General features: G+C 36.0%; 1 protein-coding gene across 3 annotated transcripts in view; it reads left to right on the plus strand.

Annotated features, from left to right (window-relative positions):
• BRMS1L (BRMS1 like transcriptional repressor) overlaps positions 1 to 15,199 on the plus strand; it is a 31,387-nt gene extending 16,188 nt beyond the window's left edge. For 2 of the 3 annotated variants that reach the window (XM_045870108.3, XM_045870110.3), the window contains 6 exons: positions 8,045 to 8,141; positions 9,376 to 9,459; positions 10,309 to 10,373; positions 11,093 to 11,132; positions 11,763 to 11,910; positions 13,597 to 15,199. In XM_045870108.3, coding sequence (XP_045726064.1) covers positions 8,045 to 8,141; positions 9,376 to 9,459; positions 10,309 to 10,373; positions 11,093 to 11,132; positions 11,763 to 11,910; positions 13,597 to 13,714 — 552 coding nt within the window. In that variant the 3' untranslated portion in view covers positions 13,715 to 15,199. The remainder of the gene's footprint in view (positions 1 to 8,044; positions 8,142 to 9,375; positions 9,460 to 10,308; positions 10,374 to 11,092; positions 11,133 to 11,762; positions 11,911 to 13,596) is intronic. The other variant, XM_045870109.3, reaches the window with a different exon arrangement.
• Positions 15,200 to 15,804: the final 605 nt, after the last annotated feature.

Genomic DNA, 15,804 nt, shown 5'->3' on the forward strand with positions numbered 1-15,804 from the left:
TATGGAATGTCTTCATTTATTTGTGCTTAATTTCTTTTATCAGTGTTTCATAGTGTTCAATATGCGAGTCTTTCATTTCCTTACTTAAGTTTATTCCTAAGTATTTTTTTCTTTTTGATGCTATTATAAATGAGATTATTAGTTTCTCATCTTTTCATATTTCTACCAGTTTTTGCTTTATATAATAATTTCTCATATCTTTTTATATTTCTATCAGTTTTTGCTTTATATGTGTATGAAGTATATAGAGGCTGTATTATCAGATTCATTTTATAATTTCTGTATCTTCTAACGAATATAATATTTTATCCTTTTTATTTATTTTTTATTTTTTTTAAAGATTTTATTTATTTATTTGACAGAGAGAGACACAGCGAGAGAGGGAACACAAGCAGGGGGAGTGGGAGAGGGAGAAGCAGGCTTCCCACCGAGCAGGGAGCCCGATGTGGGGCTCGATCCCAGGACCCTGGGATCATGACCTTAGCCCGAAGGCAGACACTTAACGACTGAGCCACCCAGGTGCCCCACATTTTATCCTTTTTAAATGTACTTTCCTCTGTAACAATGATTTTTGCCATAAAGTCTATTTTGTCTGATAATTAAAGTAGCTATTCTTGTTTTATTTGGCCTGGCATTTGCCTGATAAAAGTTTTTTTTAATTTTAGTTTATTATTATTTTTTAAGATTTTATTTCTTTGTCAGAGAGAGAGAGCACAAGCAGAGGGAGTGGCAGGCAGAGGGAGAAATAGATCCTTACTGAGCAAGGAGCCCAATGTGGGACTCAATCCCAGGACCCTGGGATCATGACCTGAGCCAAAAGCAGATGCTTAACTGACTGAGCCACCTAGGGACCCCCAATTTTTTTTAAAGATTTATTTATTTTAATGGGGGATGGAAGGGCAGAGGGAGAGGGGGAGAGAGAGAGAGAATCTCAAGCAGACTCCCCTCTGAGTGTGGAGCTTGATGTGGGGCTCGATCTCACAACCCTGAGATCATGACCTGAGCTGAAACTAAGAGTTGGACGCTCAACTGACTGAGCCACCCAGGCACCCCTTGCCTGATGAGAGGTTTTTTATCCTTTTTCTCCAACTTTTTTATGGTCTATATTTTAGGCATATTATTTGTAAATAAATAGGACATGTGTTGATTTAAAAACTTTTAAGAATCCCTGTCTTTTAATTGGTAAATTTAGTCCAATTATATTTGTAGTGATTATTTTGCTATGTAATACTAACCTATTTTGTGTTTTCTATTTTTTCTGCTTTATCCTTTTTTATTCTTTCCTGACCTTTCCTGGGTGTGTGTGGTTTATTGAGTTTTAAAAATTTCATCATACAGGGGCACCTGGCTGGCTCAGTCAGTTAAGCGTCTGCCTTTGGCTCAGGTCATGATCCTAGAGTCCCAGGATTGAACCCTGTGTTAGGCTCCCTGCTCAGCGGGGAGTCTGCTTCTCCCTCTGCTCCTCCCCCTGCTCATGCTCTCTCTCTTGCTTACTCGCTCAAATAAATAAAATCTTTTTTTAAAAAATTGCATCATACATTGGTACGCTCTATATTTTAATGATTAGCTTAAATTTTCAGTATGCATATCTACATTAGAATCAAATATTAATAATTCTGTCTTCCTCCTGAATTATAAAGGACCCTTGAACTCTCTAACTTTAGTTCCTCCCTCCCAAAGTACAAGTTATAGTTGTCAGTCCTTTAGTTCCATTTTGCCTTTTTACCCTTCAAATGAAGCATTATTCTTTTTTTTTTTTTTTTTAAGATTTTATTTATTTATTTGAGAGAGAGAGAACACATGAGAGGGAAGAGGGTCAGAGGGAGAAGCAGGCTCCCCGCCGAGCAGGGAGCCCAGAAGCATTATTCTGATCTCATTGATTTAGTTCTTTTTAGGTTTTTGCATATTTTACTAGTTTTTTGCTCATTGTTTTTGAGTTGTAACCCTTCCTTGCAAGTTCCTTTTCTGCCTCTTGAAGAACATCCTAAAGATTTCTTCACTGAGAGTCCGCTGATGGTAAACTCAGTTTTTACTTGTCTAAAATAGCTTATTTGTATAATTATTTGTATAATTCTGGAATGACAGTTTAGGGGGATAAAACATTGTAGGATGATAATTATTTCCTCTTAACATTTTTAGGATTTTACTTTCCACAGTCTGCTTAGAAGTCTAATCATTTGTAGATAGCTTTTTTCCTTCCTTTTACTAGCTATTTTTACATTCTTTTCTTTGCTGTTCTTCAGTTTCTTTATTGTGTGTCTCCATAGAGATTATTTTTCTGTCCTTACTTGGATTTATTGTGCTTTCTGAATCTGAGAATTTGTTTTCCATTAGTTCTGGAAATTTCTTAGATATTATTTTTTCTGGTATTGCCTTTCGTTTTCTCTGCTTCCTTCTGGAACTTGAGTTAGTCATATGTAAGTCCTCATTTTGTCTTCCATATTTCTTAATACTTAATTCATATATATTTTTTTAAAGGTTTTTATTTATTTGAGAGAGAGAGCGAGAGGGAAAGTGAGAGGGAGAAGCAGACTTCCCGCTGAGCAGGGAGCCTGATGCAGGGCTTGATCCTGGACCCTGAGATCATGACCCGAGGTGAAGGCAGATGCTTAACCAACTGAGCCACCCAGGCGCCCCTTAATTCATATTTTTTACTCAGTATATTATCTGAAGTTCTTCAGAGTCTAATTCTGCTGTTTTTTTTTTTTTTTCTTCTTCAAATTTCTGCCAAACCTCACAGCTTATTTCCTTATTTCATAATTCTGGACTGTAGCAGGCTTTATTGGTTGGAATTCTGTGCACCTTGGACAGAGGATGTAGTTCTTCAGATAGTATCTGCTTTTATTTCTGCTAGGTTGTTTCAGCTAGGCATCCTGGTATGCCAAAAGCACATGACTGCTTTAATTTTTTGGCTTGGAATTTCCTAGAAGATGCAGGTAATCTACATTTGAATCTCAAATATGTAGAGATCAGGCCTAAGATGATGTAGTTTTGGGAAAAACTTCCATTTATTGCCTGAGATTCATCTGAATTTCCCTCAGGTGAATCTTTTCTAGTCTGCCTTTTCTTTGAAGATATAACCCTTCAGGGCTATGCAGGGATCCCAGTTCTTGTTCCTCACTTTGCTTAGGCCCAAGATCTTTCTCTTTTTCCCAAATAGCCACTAAAAACCATTCCTCTAGGTTACCAACACCAGCAAATACCCTCAAGGAAACCATAGCTTCAACACCAGGTTAGCATGCTGGTTTCCTGCTCCTTGTTTATTTTTGGTTCTTGGAGATCTCTCTTACTTTTTTAAGAGCTTAACTATACCTTTAAAAAGATGTTTGTGGTATTTTATTTAGAATATCTGTGTAGGTGTGTTGGGAGGTTTTGTTTTGTTTTGAGATTTTCTGGGTTATGTTTTGAGGATATCTAGTCTACTGTATTGTCAGACATAAAAGTCAGCAGTGTATTGTCAAGTAATATATTTTACTTAGACAAATATATTGATATTCTTTCTCTTCCATCTTTTTTTTTAAAAATTTTATTTATTTATTTATTTGACAGAGAGAGACACAGCGAGAGAGAGCACAAGCAGGGAGAATGGGAGAGGAGAAGCAGGCTTCCCGCTGAGCAGGGAGCCTGATGCGGGGCTCAATCCCAGAACCCTGGGATCATGACTGAGCCGAAGGCAGAACTTAATGACTGAGCCACCCAGGTGCCCTTCTTCCATCATTTTTTAAAGATTTATTTATTTTAGGGCGCCTGGGTGGCTCAGTTGGGTAAGTGTCTGCCTTCGGCTCGGGTCATAATCCCAGGGTCCTGGGATCAAGTCCCACATCCGGCTCCCTGCACAGTGGGGAGTCTGCTTCTCCCTCTCCCTCTGCTCCTCTTCCAGCTCATGCTCTTTCTCAAATGAATAAATAAAATCTTAAAAAAAAAGATTTTAGAGAGAGAGCAGTGCGTGTGAGAGTGTGGGGGCAGGGGCAGAGGGAGAGAGAGAGAGAGAGAGAGAGAATCTCAAGCAGACTCCCTGCTGAGTGTGGAGTTCAATGTGGGGCTCGATCTCAGCACCCTGAGATCATGACCTGAGCCTAAATAAGAGTTGGCCACTTAACCAACTGCGCCACCCAGGCACCCCTCTTCCATCATTTTTCAGCTTTGAAAGTCTTCCCTCCTCCATAGAGATGCTAAATATTTACCTAAATTTCTTCTAATTTAGTTATGGCTTGGTTTTTTAATACTTAATATAGAATTAGTACTATAAATGATCTGTTTACTTATATAACTAATACTCTTCAGTAGTTCAAGGGCATTTTAGACATGAAATAAAGGCTGGAAGGAAACTTACATTTAGAGTGTTATCTATTTTATATTCACACTCATTTTAATCCTTACCACAGCCTAATGAAATAGGAATTATCTTGATTTTATGAATGGGTTAACTGAGGGGCTCAGAGAGCTTAAGTAATTTGCTTAGGGTCACATGTTTAAGGAGCAGCAGAACCAAGACTGAAATCCTTTGATCTTTCTAGTCATTCATGCAATTTACCATTAAATCTGAAACTTTGTTATTCAGGGCTTTTTATCTGCTTATTACTTAGTTCTACATTTGGCTCATATAGAAATAACTGAGAGGCAGGGGAAGTGGGAAGAAGGGAGACACACTGCCAGTTGTCAAAGTAAGTTTGATTAGCAGCAGATAGAAAGAGGGGCCAGGACCAGAGACTAGAAGACATGTTCATAAGGGTATGCGTACAAAGAGTATGCCAGCAAACCACAGAGGCAATCGAGGCAGCAGATGGTTTGTGTCAAATTAAGGAAGGAAATCACATTTATAGAATACAGTGTGCCAGACACTGGGACAGGTGGTGATGCTTTATTTAGGTTATCTCATTTAAGCCTCCCCACGGATCTGGAGATGAGTGTTAAGATCGACAGCAGGTGGTAGCAAGGTCTCAGGCCCTGAGGGCTCAGGGTTAGGATTCCAGTTCCTGAGGAAATTGAGACTCTTCAGGGGTCTGATCTTGGTTATCTATTCATTTATTTATTTTTTTCTGATTATAACATTAATAAGTATTGAGAAAACTTGAGAAGTAAGTCTAAAGAAGTAAATACAATGAACCATAATCTACCAAGCAGTGGACATTTGTTAATAAGTATGTGCATGTTTGTATAATTGTTTTTCACATAGCTGGTATAACTATACATACTATTTTATATCCTGTTTTACGATCACCATTTTGTGAGGATTTCCCTATAGTTCTAAATACTCTTTTAAACCTTTGCTTTTAGCAGGTAATATGTGTACATGTTTCCTAAGGCACCGGCTTATAATGAAACACAGCAGTCCCCTCTCCCATCTCTAAATTCTACATTCCAGCAGCAATGATCTAACTCTTGTAGTTACAGCTTCTGGAATTTGCCCTCATATTTCTAAATAATATCAGTTTTAGATATTATCTATTGGTTTCCTGTTATGAAAGCTGAAGATTCTGTAATAGTTTCCCTCATCCCATTTTTCCAATACTGTTATGTCTCAATTTTTGTTTTCGTTGTAGCTATAAATATTGTTTACTGAGCCAAGAGTTACACTACACTCAAACTTCCCTTTTTATACAAATCTATTTGTAGCCTCGGAATTAATAATTGCTTCATTTATTCTTAGTTTTGTCATTTCTTCTCAGAGATTCCAGCAGATTTATGAAAGCTTCCTAATGCTGTTTTCCATGTGATCAAATGCATCAGATAATCCCCGAGGAGCATCCCCTGTTTCCCCAGAATCCCCTGTCCTGCTCCATCCTGTGCCCTCCTTCAGATGCTTTCTAGGCCATCTGCATCGCTATCTTCATGGGGTGTCTTTTCACCATCACTCTAGAAGTTCCCTTTACGTCTTTTCCACTAGATCTTGTTCTCATTTTCAGTTGGGTAGAGTAGCTTCTTGGGAAAAGGTGTACAGAAATAAGCTTGTTGAGAGCTCTTGTATTGGTTATCTGTTGCTTTGTAATAAATTACTTCAAAACTTAGTGACTTGAAACAAGAATAAAATTTATTATTTTGTAGTCTCTGTAGCCAGGAATTTGGGAGCAACTTAGCTGGTTGGTTCTGGCTCAGGGAGTCCCATAAAGTTGCAATAAAGAGGTCAGCCAGCCGAAGCAGTTATCTGAAGGCTTGACTGGGGGCTGGAGGATCTGCTTCCAAGGTGACTCAGTCACAAGGCTGGCAAGTTTTTGCTGGTTGTTGGTTGGAAGCCTTAGTTCTATGGGCCTCTCCAGATGCTGCCTGAGGGTCCCCAGGACCCAGTGACTGCATCTCTCAGAGTGAGTGATCCAAGAGAGCAGGATGGAAGCGACGATGTTTTTTATGACCTAGATTTCTGCCACATTCTATCCATTAGAAGTGAGTCAGTAACTCCTATCCACATTCAAAGGAGTAAGTATAGGTTTGGAGATTGGAGGGGTATGGGATTTTGAAGCCAAATATACAATTATAGTAAGTACTTTAAAAAAGCTGAATTACCTATTAAAGAAGCCTGTAGAGGCACCTAAGAAGGGGAGGTTGGATGCCCATTTCTTTTCCAGGTGTCCTCTCGCTCCTGTGTTAATGACTTTCTTTCCTACTCAGGAAAGGTTTTTGAGGATCTTACGGGGTTGAGGATAAGAGAGAGAAGGACAAAGAAATAAGACTGTGAATAGATTCAAGGCACTTCTATCTGTACACTTTATACTTTTAATATCTTTAGAGGTGTCTTCAAAGCTTTAAATATTTCAGGCTCATTGTGTTTTGTTTTGTTTTTTTAATTATAAAGAATGATTAGTGGACTTATTTTAGCATTTTGGTTGACCTAGGGCAATTTTATCAATAGAAATGAAAGGGACTGCAGCAGTTAAATTTTCATAAGCTTAAAAACAAAAGCTTTTATCTACATAACATGTAGATAAGGCTGGAATAGTTCATAAGGCTTTACCAAAGGTAGGCGAACAAGTAAAAAGAAATAAGCATAGAGGGTAGCAAGCAAGGAGATGATTTTTCATATGAGATCGAGTTTTAGTCTTCAGCTTTACTTTCTCAAGCTCCTGGCTTGCCTCAAATGGACAAAAGCCGTCTTCTCTCTACCACTCAGGAGAACCTTCAAGCATGTGTAGACTCTAAATTTCAAACCCAAAAGAGAGGATTTCATGATTTACACTGGGAGTGCTGCCAAATGGCTGTGGCCTGTGCCTTCCACAAGAAATCCTATCTAACTGTATTCCAGTAGTTTCTATGAGACAACAGTCATATCTAACTATGTATCAGTAGTCTATCCTCACTAGAGGAAGGGTGTGGTGGATGGGTTGGGGATCTGTCATAAGCTTTTTATATAACAAATCTAAATATTATACTTATGTATATTTTATCCCTTTGAAAATAAGGGATATAATGTTTTCTAATTAAAAGAACAAGGGGCTAGAACTAGTAGACCTGAATTCTAGTCTGATTTGCTAGTAGTAAATAGTCTCTTTTAGCAAGTCCCTCAATCTTTCTATAGTTTTGTTGAGAGATCTGGATATAGTCTGTAGTTTTATGATTTTGACTCTCATTAGATTTAAAATGATTACAGAATTCGTACTTGAATCTTTCTCTTTGTGATACAGTAGTCTATTTTGTATCATATTGAGATGTTAGTGAGGAATAAAGGCTCAATTATTGTTGTGATGAGAAAACATGAACCATTTTATAATGATCTACTTTATAGGACAGGTTCTCTATTATAGTGACAGGTAGGACCTGCTTATATTTAAAAGGGGCCATTGGAGCTTACTATGAATTGTATGTAAACATTTACCCTCATATCACATATAAATTTAGATGTTATTAAACAATTTAATTGCATGTATTTAAATCTATACTTAGATTCTATATTTTCTAGTTTTCTTTCATGTTTTTGGCATTTTATCTTAAAAAAATTTTAAGTTAGCAGACAAAAGCATCGTGTTAAAGTACTTTAAGAGTAAGTTATTTAGTACTCATAGTTAAGACCAATTTTTTATTTCTACTTATGCATAATCTTTTTTTTTTCCAGAGCGAAAAGCTTTTGTTATATGATACAGTCCAGAGTGAACTGGAGGAGAAGATAAGAAGGCTTGAAGAGGATAGGCACAGCATTGATATTACCTCAGGTAACGGGAATGATGTGATGGTGATGTTTACTTTAAGTGACACTGAACCTGTGGTTTACTGTAGTGTCTCATAATATCCGAGTCTCCTGATATAAATGTTATGTAAATGAAGTGTCCTAATGAGAGGAGAAAGGGGGAGACTTCTAAAGAATTTGATAGGCTTGTGATTGTTGCTTTGATTTGAATTCACATTTCAGAAAGACATAGAAAATGGAGTGCGTGAAAAGGGACAAAAGAGAAGTATGACAGCAACTACAGGAGTAAGAATGGTATACTATAAAACAGTAAGAATATTTTTATAATATAAGAATAGTACTGGAAGACAACTACAGTATATGTTCTTCCCTTTAAGTCTTGAAAGATCAGGTGGAAGAAGGAATAAAAACCTTTTCTTTTTGGTATCAAACAAACTGGAAATTACAGGGAGGGAGATTTTTGTCTCAGAAAAAGGAAAAACTCATTAATAATTACATCAGTCCAAGGTTGAAATTGCTTTTTTTTTTTTTTAAAGATTTTATTTATTTATTTGAGAGAGAGAGAATGAGAGAGAGCAAGCACATGAGAGGGGGGAGGGTCAGAGGGAGAAGCAGACTCCCTGCCGAGCAGGGAGCCCGATGTGGGACTCGATCCCGGGACTCCAGGATCATGACCTGAGCCGAAGGCAGTCGCTTAACCGACTGAGCCACCCGGGCGCCCCAAAATTGCTTTTTCTAGGGTATTATGGAAAGGCTTTCTACATTGGGTTGAAGATGTACTGGGTTACTCTACAGGTCTTGCGTGTATATTGCTTTTCCTCTTAGAGATTTTATTTCTCTGGTGTAGAATAGGCACAGTGGGGTCAGACACGCTGAACTCGTAATGCCACTGCCCCAGTCGCTACTGCTTGGGTGACCATGAACAGTTACTTTAGCTTTTCTAAATCAGTCTCCTCATCTGTAAAATGGAAATAATAGGAATACCTACCTCAGAGATAGCTTTGAGGATGACACAATGCATGCAATGTATATTTAACAAAGTACCTGAACATGTTATTAGTCATTAAGTGCCAAGTTGATTTTTACTTTAATAAAGGCAGAGGAAATTTTATGAATATATAGCTGCTCATGAAATTATATAGTCATATGTGTATATACATAGCTTCCAATGAAATTTTGCTACCATGAAATTACAGAGCCTTTTCCGCCACTTTGATCTCCAGAAATCAGCTAATACTTAATTTTTATTTACTTGCCAGAGCTGTGGAATGATGAGCTTCAGTCAAGAAAAAAGAGGAAGGATCCTTTCAGTCCTGACAAAAAGAAGCCAGTTGTTGTCTCAGATATCCTTTTCTAAATTTTTTTTTTTGCCTTGGTATACATTTTTGCATTGTCCCTATCTTTGTAATTTTTATTAGTATACATTGACTTTATTTATATGATCCTGTAATAGGCAAAAGATGATTTACAAAACTGAGGCAGAAGAATATAGTTTAGATTAAGAGGGGTAGGGAAGGAGTAGAAATTTAGTCATGATCTCAACTTTGAAAATATGGCTTTGTAGTTCACAAAGGCTTTGATGTGAATATAGCATGATTAATTCACATGTATATTTTTTAACACTTTTCAATGTTTCTGAAGTTTTTATGTTTTTTGTTTGTTTTTTGAGAGAAAGAGAGGAGCCTCAGAGGGAGAGGGAGAGAGAGAATCATAAGCAGGCTCCATGCCCAGCGCGGAGCCCCGTGCGGGGCTCAATCTCACGACCCTGTCATCATGACCTGAGCCAAAATCAAAAGAGTCAGACATTTAATGGACTTAGCCACCCATGAGCCTCCAAAACTGGAGTATCTTTAACTTGAAGTAGTATGTGCTTTCAATCTTGGTGTTCCCTGTGGTACCCTCCCCCTTACCCCTGTCTTTTCCCATCCCCACCTCAAAACAGTGATTACGTTGGTGGTATATCTTATAATCAGTGATATCCTAGAATTAAGAGAATATGGTTATAGCATCTGAAGTACTGAAACATATTTATCCTGGTACTGAGTTTTTTGGAGAATAATTTGAAGTCAGAATTCAGCATGCCAAAGGATTATGTCCACAAATCATTGTTCCAATTCTCTGAAAAACAGAAGTTTGGAAATAAAATTCAAAGTGTGAAATTCTTACAGCTAAATTGACCTTGACTTTTCCACGTCCATATATAGTTTATATGCTACAAGATCTTGATATTCTTGAAGACTGGACAACAATTAGGAAGGTATGATTAAAGAGCAATGGAATACAAGTTATCTTTTTATAGTCTACTTTGTAAGATGCTGTGGTTTTTCACTAATACATCAAAATATGATTATTGTTAATATGCCTTACTTTGCAACATTCTGTGGCAGTTAATGCTAATACAGATAACTGTGGATTGCAAGAATACTTTAAGAGAGACATGTCAGCAATTTGTATTTTTTCCTGTAATAATGTAATTAATAATTTATGCAAAAGTACAGAAAAGCATTTATTTAGGGTAATAATAATAATTATTATACAAAAGTAATATATAATCTTTCTGTGCCTAGTCCTTAGCCCAGTCCTGGCTTTCTGAGGGCACTCAATAAATATTTGTTGAATGAATGAAAGTGAGTATTTGAACTCTTATTGTATGTCTTGCATTCTCTCATTAAACATTCAAAAATTATAGGATTTTCTGTGCTTGTTTGAAAGTGGAGACTTATTTTTTGTATTAAATATTTCCGTTTTCAGAAACTTCTTAGTTGCAAGAGATGAATTCAGGTATTGATAACACCTCTAGGTGGAATGGTTATTCTTTATATTCCTTATGGTCTTAGACATTAAAATTTATTAGAGCAACTGAAGATTGTATTTCACTGTTAGCTACTGAGGTCATCAGTAGTGTTGTAGACATTAAATAGATCCCACAATATACTTTCAGTCTATAAACTCAATGTCTTTCTTTTTTTAATTAAGGCAATGGCTACATTGGGTCCACACAGAGTGAAAACAGAACGTAAGTCATTTAATCTAAGTTCAGGAATCTTCTCTGTGGAGACTGGTTGAATCAGGGCTGTTAAGTCATCCACATACCAAACAGCGCCCCCATCAGTGGTTTCATTTCATCAGTGAACAGTACTCCTGGAATTACAATGTTTTAAAATCCTACTTAAAATTGGCACTAGTAACTGATAATGCACCTGCTTCCCCTTCTGGCACTTGTCTAGTTAACTGATGGTTTATTGTACATTGTATAGCTTCATTTTGTTGTTATATTAAAAACTTACTGAATTATATAAGAAATGTAAGAAATTAAATTCTTTTTTTTTTTTAAAGATTTTATTTATTTGAGAGAGAGTGAGAGAGAGAGCATAAGAGGGGGGCGCATCAGAGAGAGAAGCAGGCTCCCCACTGAGCAAGGAGCCCGATGTGGGGCTCGATCCTGGGACTCTGGGATCATGACCTGAGCTGAAGGCAGTCGCTTAACCGACTGAGCCACCCACGCGCCCCTCTCTTATTTCTATTAGATTTACAGTTGTTATCTAAGAAATATTTTTAGTGTTTTTTCACATATATGCATGGATTGGTGTTACTGCTTAATGTTCTGCACTTTTGTTTTTCTGACAATGTCTTATTAATATAACAGTTTTTGAACTGATCCCTTTAGCACCTGTGAAACTGGAAAAACATCTGCACAGTGCTAGATCCGAAGAAGGAAGATTATACTATGATGGTGAATGGTATATACGTGGACAAACAATATGTATTGATAAAAAAGATGAATGTCCTACAAGGTAAAAATTATCATTTCACCATTGTTCAGTATTTACAACATTATTGTCAATAAATATTTGCCCCGTCTGTAGTGCATTCATAATGCACCATTAGTTGCCTATGGATCCTTCTTTTCTCTTGGCATATGATTTGATTAGCATGTATGTTCACCAGTGTTAATATTTATAGACCTACATCATATATTAAGTTCTTGAGCACAAGCATTAACACAAGAGGAAATGTTGGAATTATTTAGCTCAGGTAAGTGGTCCTATTTGTTAGTTCTTAAAGTAGATGAATTGTTAGGATTTTAATATTGTGATCTTTAAACCATTCTGTTACGAGTTTTGGGTAGATATATTAATCGTTAACTTTTTTGGTTGTGTTACAGTATTTTGGATACAAAGAATATGTATCGATTAGAGTAGGAAAGGAATGGAAAATTAACGAAAGCCTTAAGAGTCACAGTAATTAGAGTATAACTTGAAAACTGAAAGCTGCCTTTTAAAAGACTCAATCTGTCTAAGCTTAAACAACGTTTCTATAATTATACAGCCTTCTAAGTTTATCTGTTTTGTTTTTTTTTAAGATTTTATTTTTTTAAGTAATCTCTACACCCAATATGGGGCTCAAATCCACAGCCCCGAGATCAAGAGTCACATGCTCCACTGTGTGAGCCAGCCAGGCGCCCTGATAGCCTTCTAAGTTTTATCTGGTTGTAGCTTTTGGAAAATATTAATGCTAATCACTGCTTTTGTTCCTTCAGTAGTTTAGGATTTAATTCTCAGAGTGGTAACATTCTATAGTAAGAAAGTATCTTTTTCTAGGTATGAATGGTAAATGCAGTGTTTGTATTTAGGGAAGAATACTCATTTTCCATATACAGTGGTTTTACTTGGACTGTAATTTCATCTGTAAAGTTTTAGGATAGTAGGAGCATTGTGTATAGTAACTTTCCTCATAGAAGCACACTGAGCTAATTACTAGGTTCTATGTGATACCCCTAGATTCTTTCATCTTACTACTTTTAAGACATTTTACTGACTACTTAGCATAAATGTGATTTAAAAAGAGATGAAATACTATGAGTATTAAACACAAATCTGTTTTTAAAATATTTCTACATAAAGATAGTGTCAAAAAAGAATCCATACAAGTTACCTACAGATGTTTTGACACTAGGAATTAGGGATTGATTGGTATTTTTAAGATTTCCTACACTCCTGAAACCAGTATTACACTCTATGTTAACTAACTAGAATTTAAATAAAAACTTAAGTGGATACTCTGAAAAAATAAAGCATTTGAAAAAAAATTTAAAACCATTAAAGATTTCCTACAGCCAGGGCTGATATAAATTGGAGGTGTAATACTATATAATTAGTGTTTTTAGCTCCACTGTGTGTTTTGGAGGGGTGGGGTCGGGTGGGGATGTAGTGGAACGATGTGCATTTAATAGTTCTTATAGTAAATATGTCCAATTCTATTAAGGAAAGAAAGGAGATTGTCTCTTTAAAAAGTGTTGCTGAATGTGATGTTTTTGACAGTATGCCCTGCTGATAGTGCAGCATTGTGGTAAATGACAATTATATATCTGAATCTACTCTTGCATGCCAGCTATTTTGGTTTTATGGCTAGTACTCTAAAATGAGTGGTGGAGGCGTATTGCAATTCATTCATTCATTCTTTTTCCCCCCCCTTTTTAGTGCTGTAATTACAACAATTAACCATGATGAAGTTTGGTTTAAGAGGCCTGATGGAAGCAAATCTAAGCTTTACATTTCACAGCTACAGAAAGGAAAATATTCAATTAAACATTCATAATCATGATTTAAGTGTTATCTAAAGCTACCTTATTAGTGTTATCAAGTGTGATGTGCCATGGGAGTTAAAAATGTATTCAATAACTTAATATTCTCATCAAATCATGAGACTGTATTTGTAGGTAGTACTCTAAGTAGACCTCATATATTGATATGTCAATGAGACAGTAATAAAAACTTAATCATGATCATTACATTTATTTGCCTTTTAGGTCCAATGACCAATAGGTATATATGGTAGGGGTTTCTTACTAAATTTTTTTCTTTGTTTTTTAAAAACATTATGCAAATCTGTTTTATCTTTAGTGAACTGTGTTGCTAAATGGTTATATTTGTCTGCAATTTCTTTGATTTTTCCATATCTTTGTCACTCATTGTGTTTGTAAATAAGCCTGATAAAATGTTTCCTATAAATGGTTTGTACTAGTACATTGCATTAAATCAGAATTGAAATTTAAACATATATACGTGAGTATGTATATATGGCATCATCAGCTTATTTAGAACTGATGGCCTTTCTTTACAATCTTGTTTTACCCAAAATGAAGCTATTGGGTTTGAAAGCTAAAGGGAGCACTTTTGTAGACTAGGAGCTTTCCTTCTCCTCTTCCTTGATTGTATGGTGGTGACCTATTTTTACAAATTATACTTAATGTTAATTAGTAAAATTAGTGTCAAGTAATAACATGCTTCTACCTGTATTTCTTGTGAATCTGTAGAGGTCAGGTATTTATGCCTGGTATTTATGATGCAGTATATAAGTGGTGAATAGTAACTGACAGTATTGTGGTGCTTGCTGTTCATGTCTGACCTTTTGAAACAGATTTTTAGTAAGCATTTTCCAGAGGTAAAACTAGGTTCTTATATTAATTTTATTCCTAGGGCAAAGTAGACAGGGATAATGTTCTTGAATCTATTCCCAAATTAATATTTTTATCTTTGGTGGTTCTACACTTTAAGGCCACTTGGTGCAATTTAGAAAGTATTGGCCTCTCTTCCCTTAGCCACATGCAAAATTAACTTCGAAAACCTCAGGAACAGTACAAAGAATTGAAACCCTCAATATGGCAGCACAATTGGCTGTAGTATATATTAGGGTACAACCAAATCAAGTTTTCCTGGTGGTCTTGTGCACTTTAATTTCTGTTATAATGAGACTGAAGAGGATGAGGAAGAGAGCTACTTATTAACAAGGCAGGAATATCTGCATTATTCCATTTGTTTTCTTACTATTTTACCTCTGAAAACATTTTCCTGTGCGGATCACTACTTCACAGTTGCCAAATGTTAAAATATTTGACTTCTGAAATTCGTTATCAGCAAAGTTATATACTTTGTTCTGTTTCTAATTAACCTTAACAAATGTACATAATGTCATAATCCAATAGTATTTGACAGTACTTATATATACAATGTTTCATAAGCATTTTTAATAAGATTTGTATTTTTAAATTTAGTATATAATAAAAAGATGTGTTGAGTGTCATTTGTAGTGTCTCGAATTACTCGTGTGTTAAGTTCTTTATAACCTATTTCTAAGGTTATAGAAATAGAAGGTCCACTTCTAAGAATGATTTCAGCCAATTTACATTAATAGGTATGGAGAGTTGGGAGTGTTAAACAAATGTTTCTGCTTCCCTACATCACAGTTCAACCTCTATTGGGGTATATTTAGATATTCAAGATGGCCAAGTTATACTTAATTTTAAAATATACATATATGGGGCGCCTGGGTGGCTCAGTTGGTTAAGCAGCTGCCTTCGGCTCAGGTCATGATCCTGGAGTCCCTGGATCAAGTCCCGCATCGGGCTCCCTGCTAGGCGGGGAGTCTGCTTCTCCCTCTGACCCTCCTCCCTCTCATGCTCTCTGTCTCTCATTCTCTCTCTCTCAAATAAATAAATAAAATCTTTAAAAATAAATAAAATAAATAAAATAAAATATACATATATGTTATACTTTAACAAAAATGTACTGCATATGTTCTGAAATTCTAAATAGAAAATTTGTATTTTAAAAACTACGATTAGTGCATTTACTTTGAAAACATATACAACTCTAATAATCTATAAAGTAACTATAAAATAAAGTAAT

Source organism: Mirounga angustirostris, unplaced genomic scaffold, assembly GCF_029215605.1.
Source record: "Mirounga angustirostris isolate CCGP_5_RB_7025 unplaced genomic scaffold, mMirAng1.0.hap1 SCAF_9, whole genome shotgun sequence".
Taxonomy (NCBI): domain Eukaryota; kingdom Metazoa; phylum Chordata; class Mammalia; order Carnivora; family Phocidae; genus Mirounga; species Mirounga angustirostris.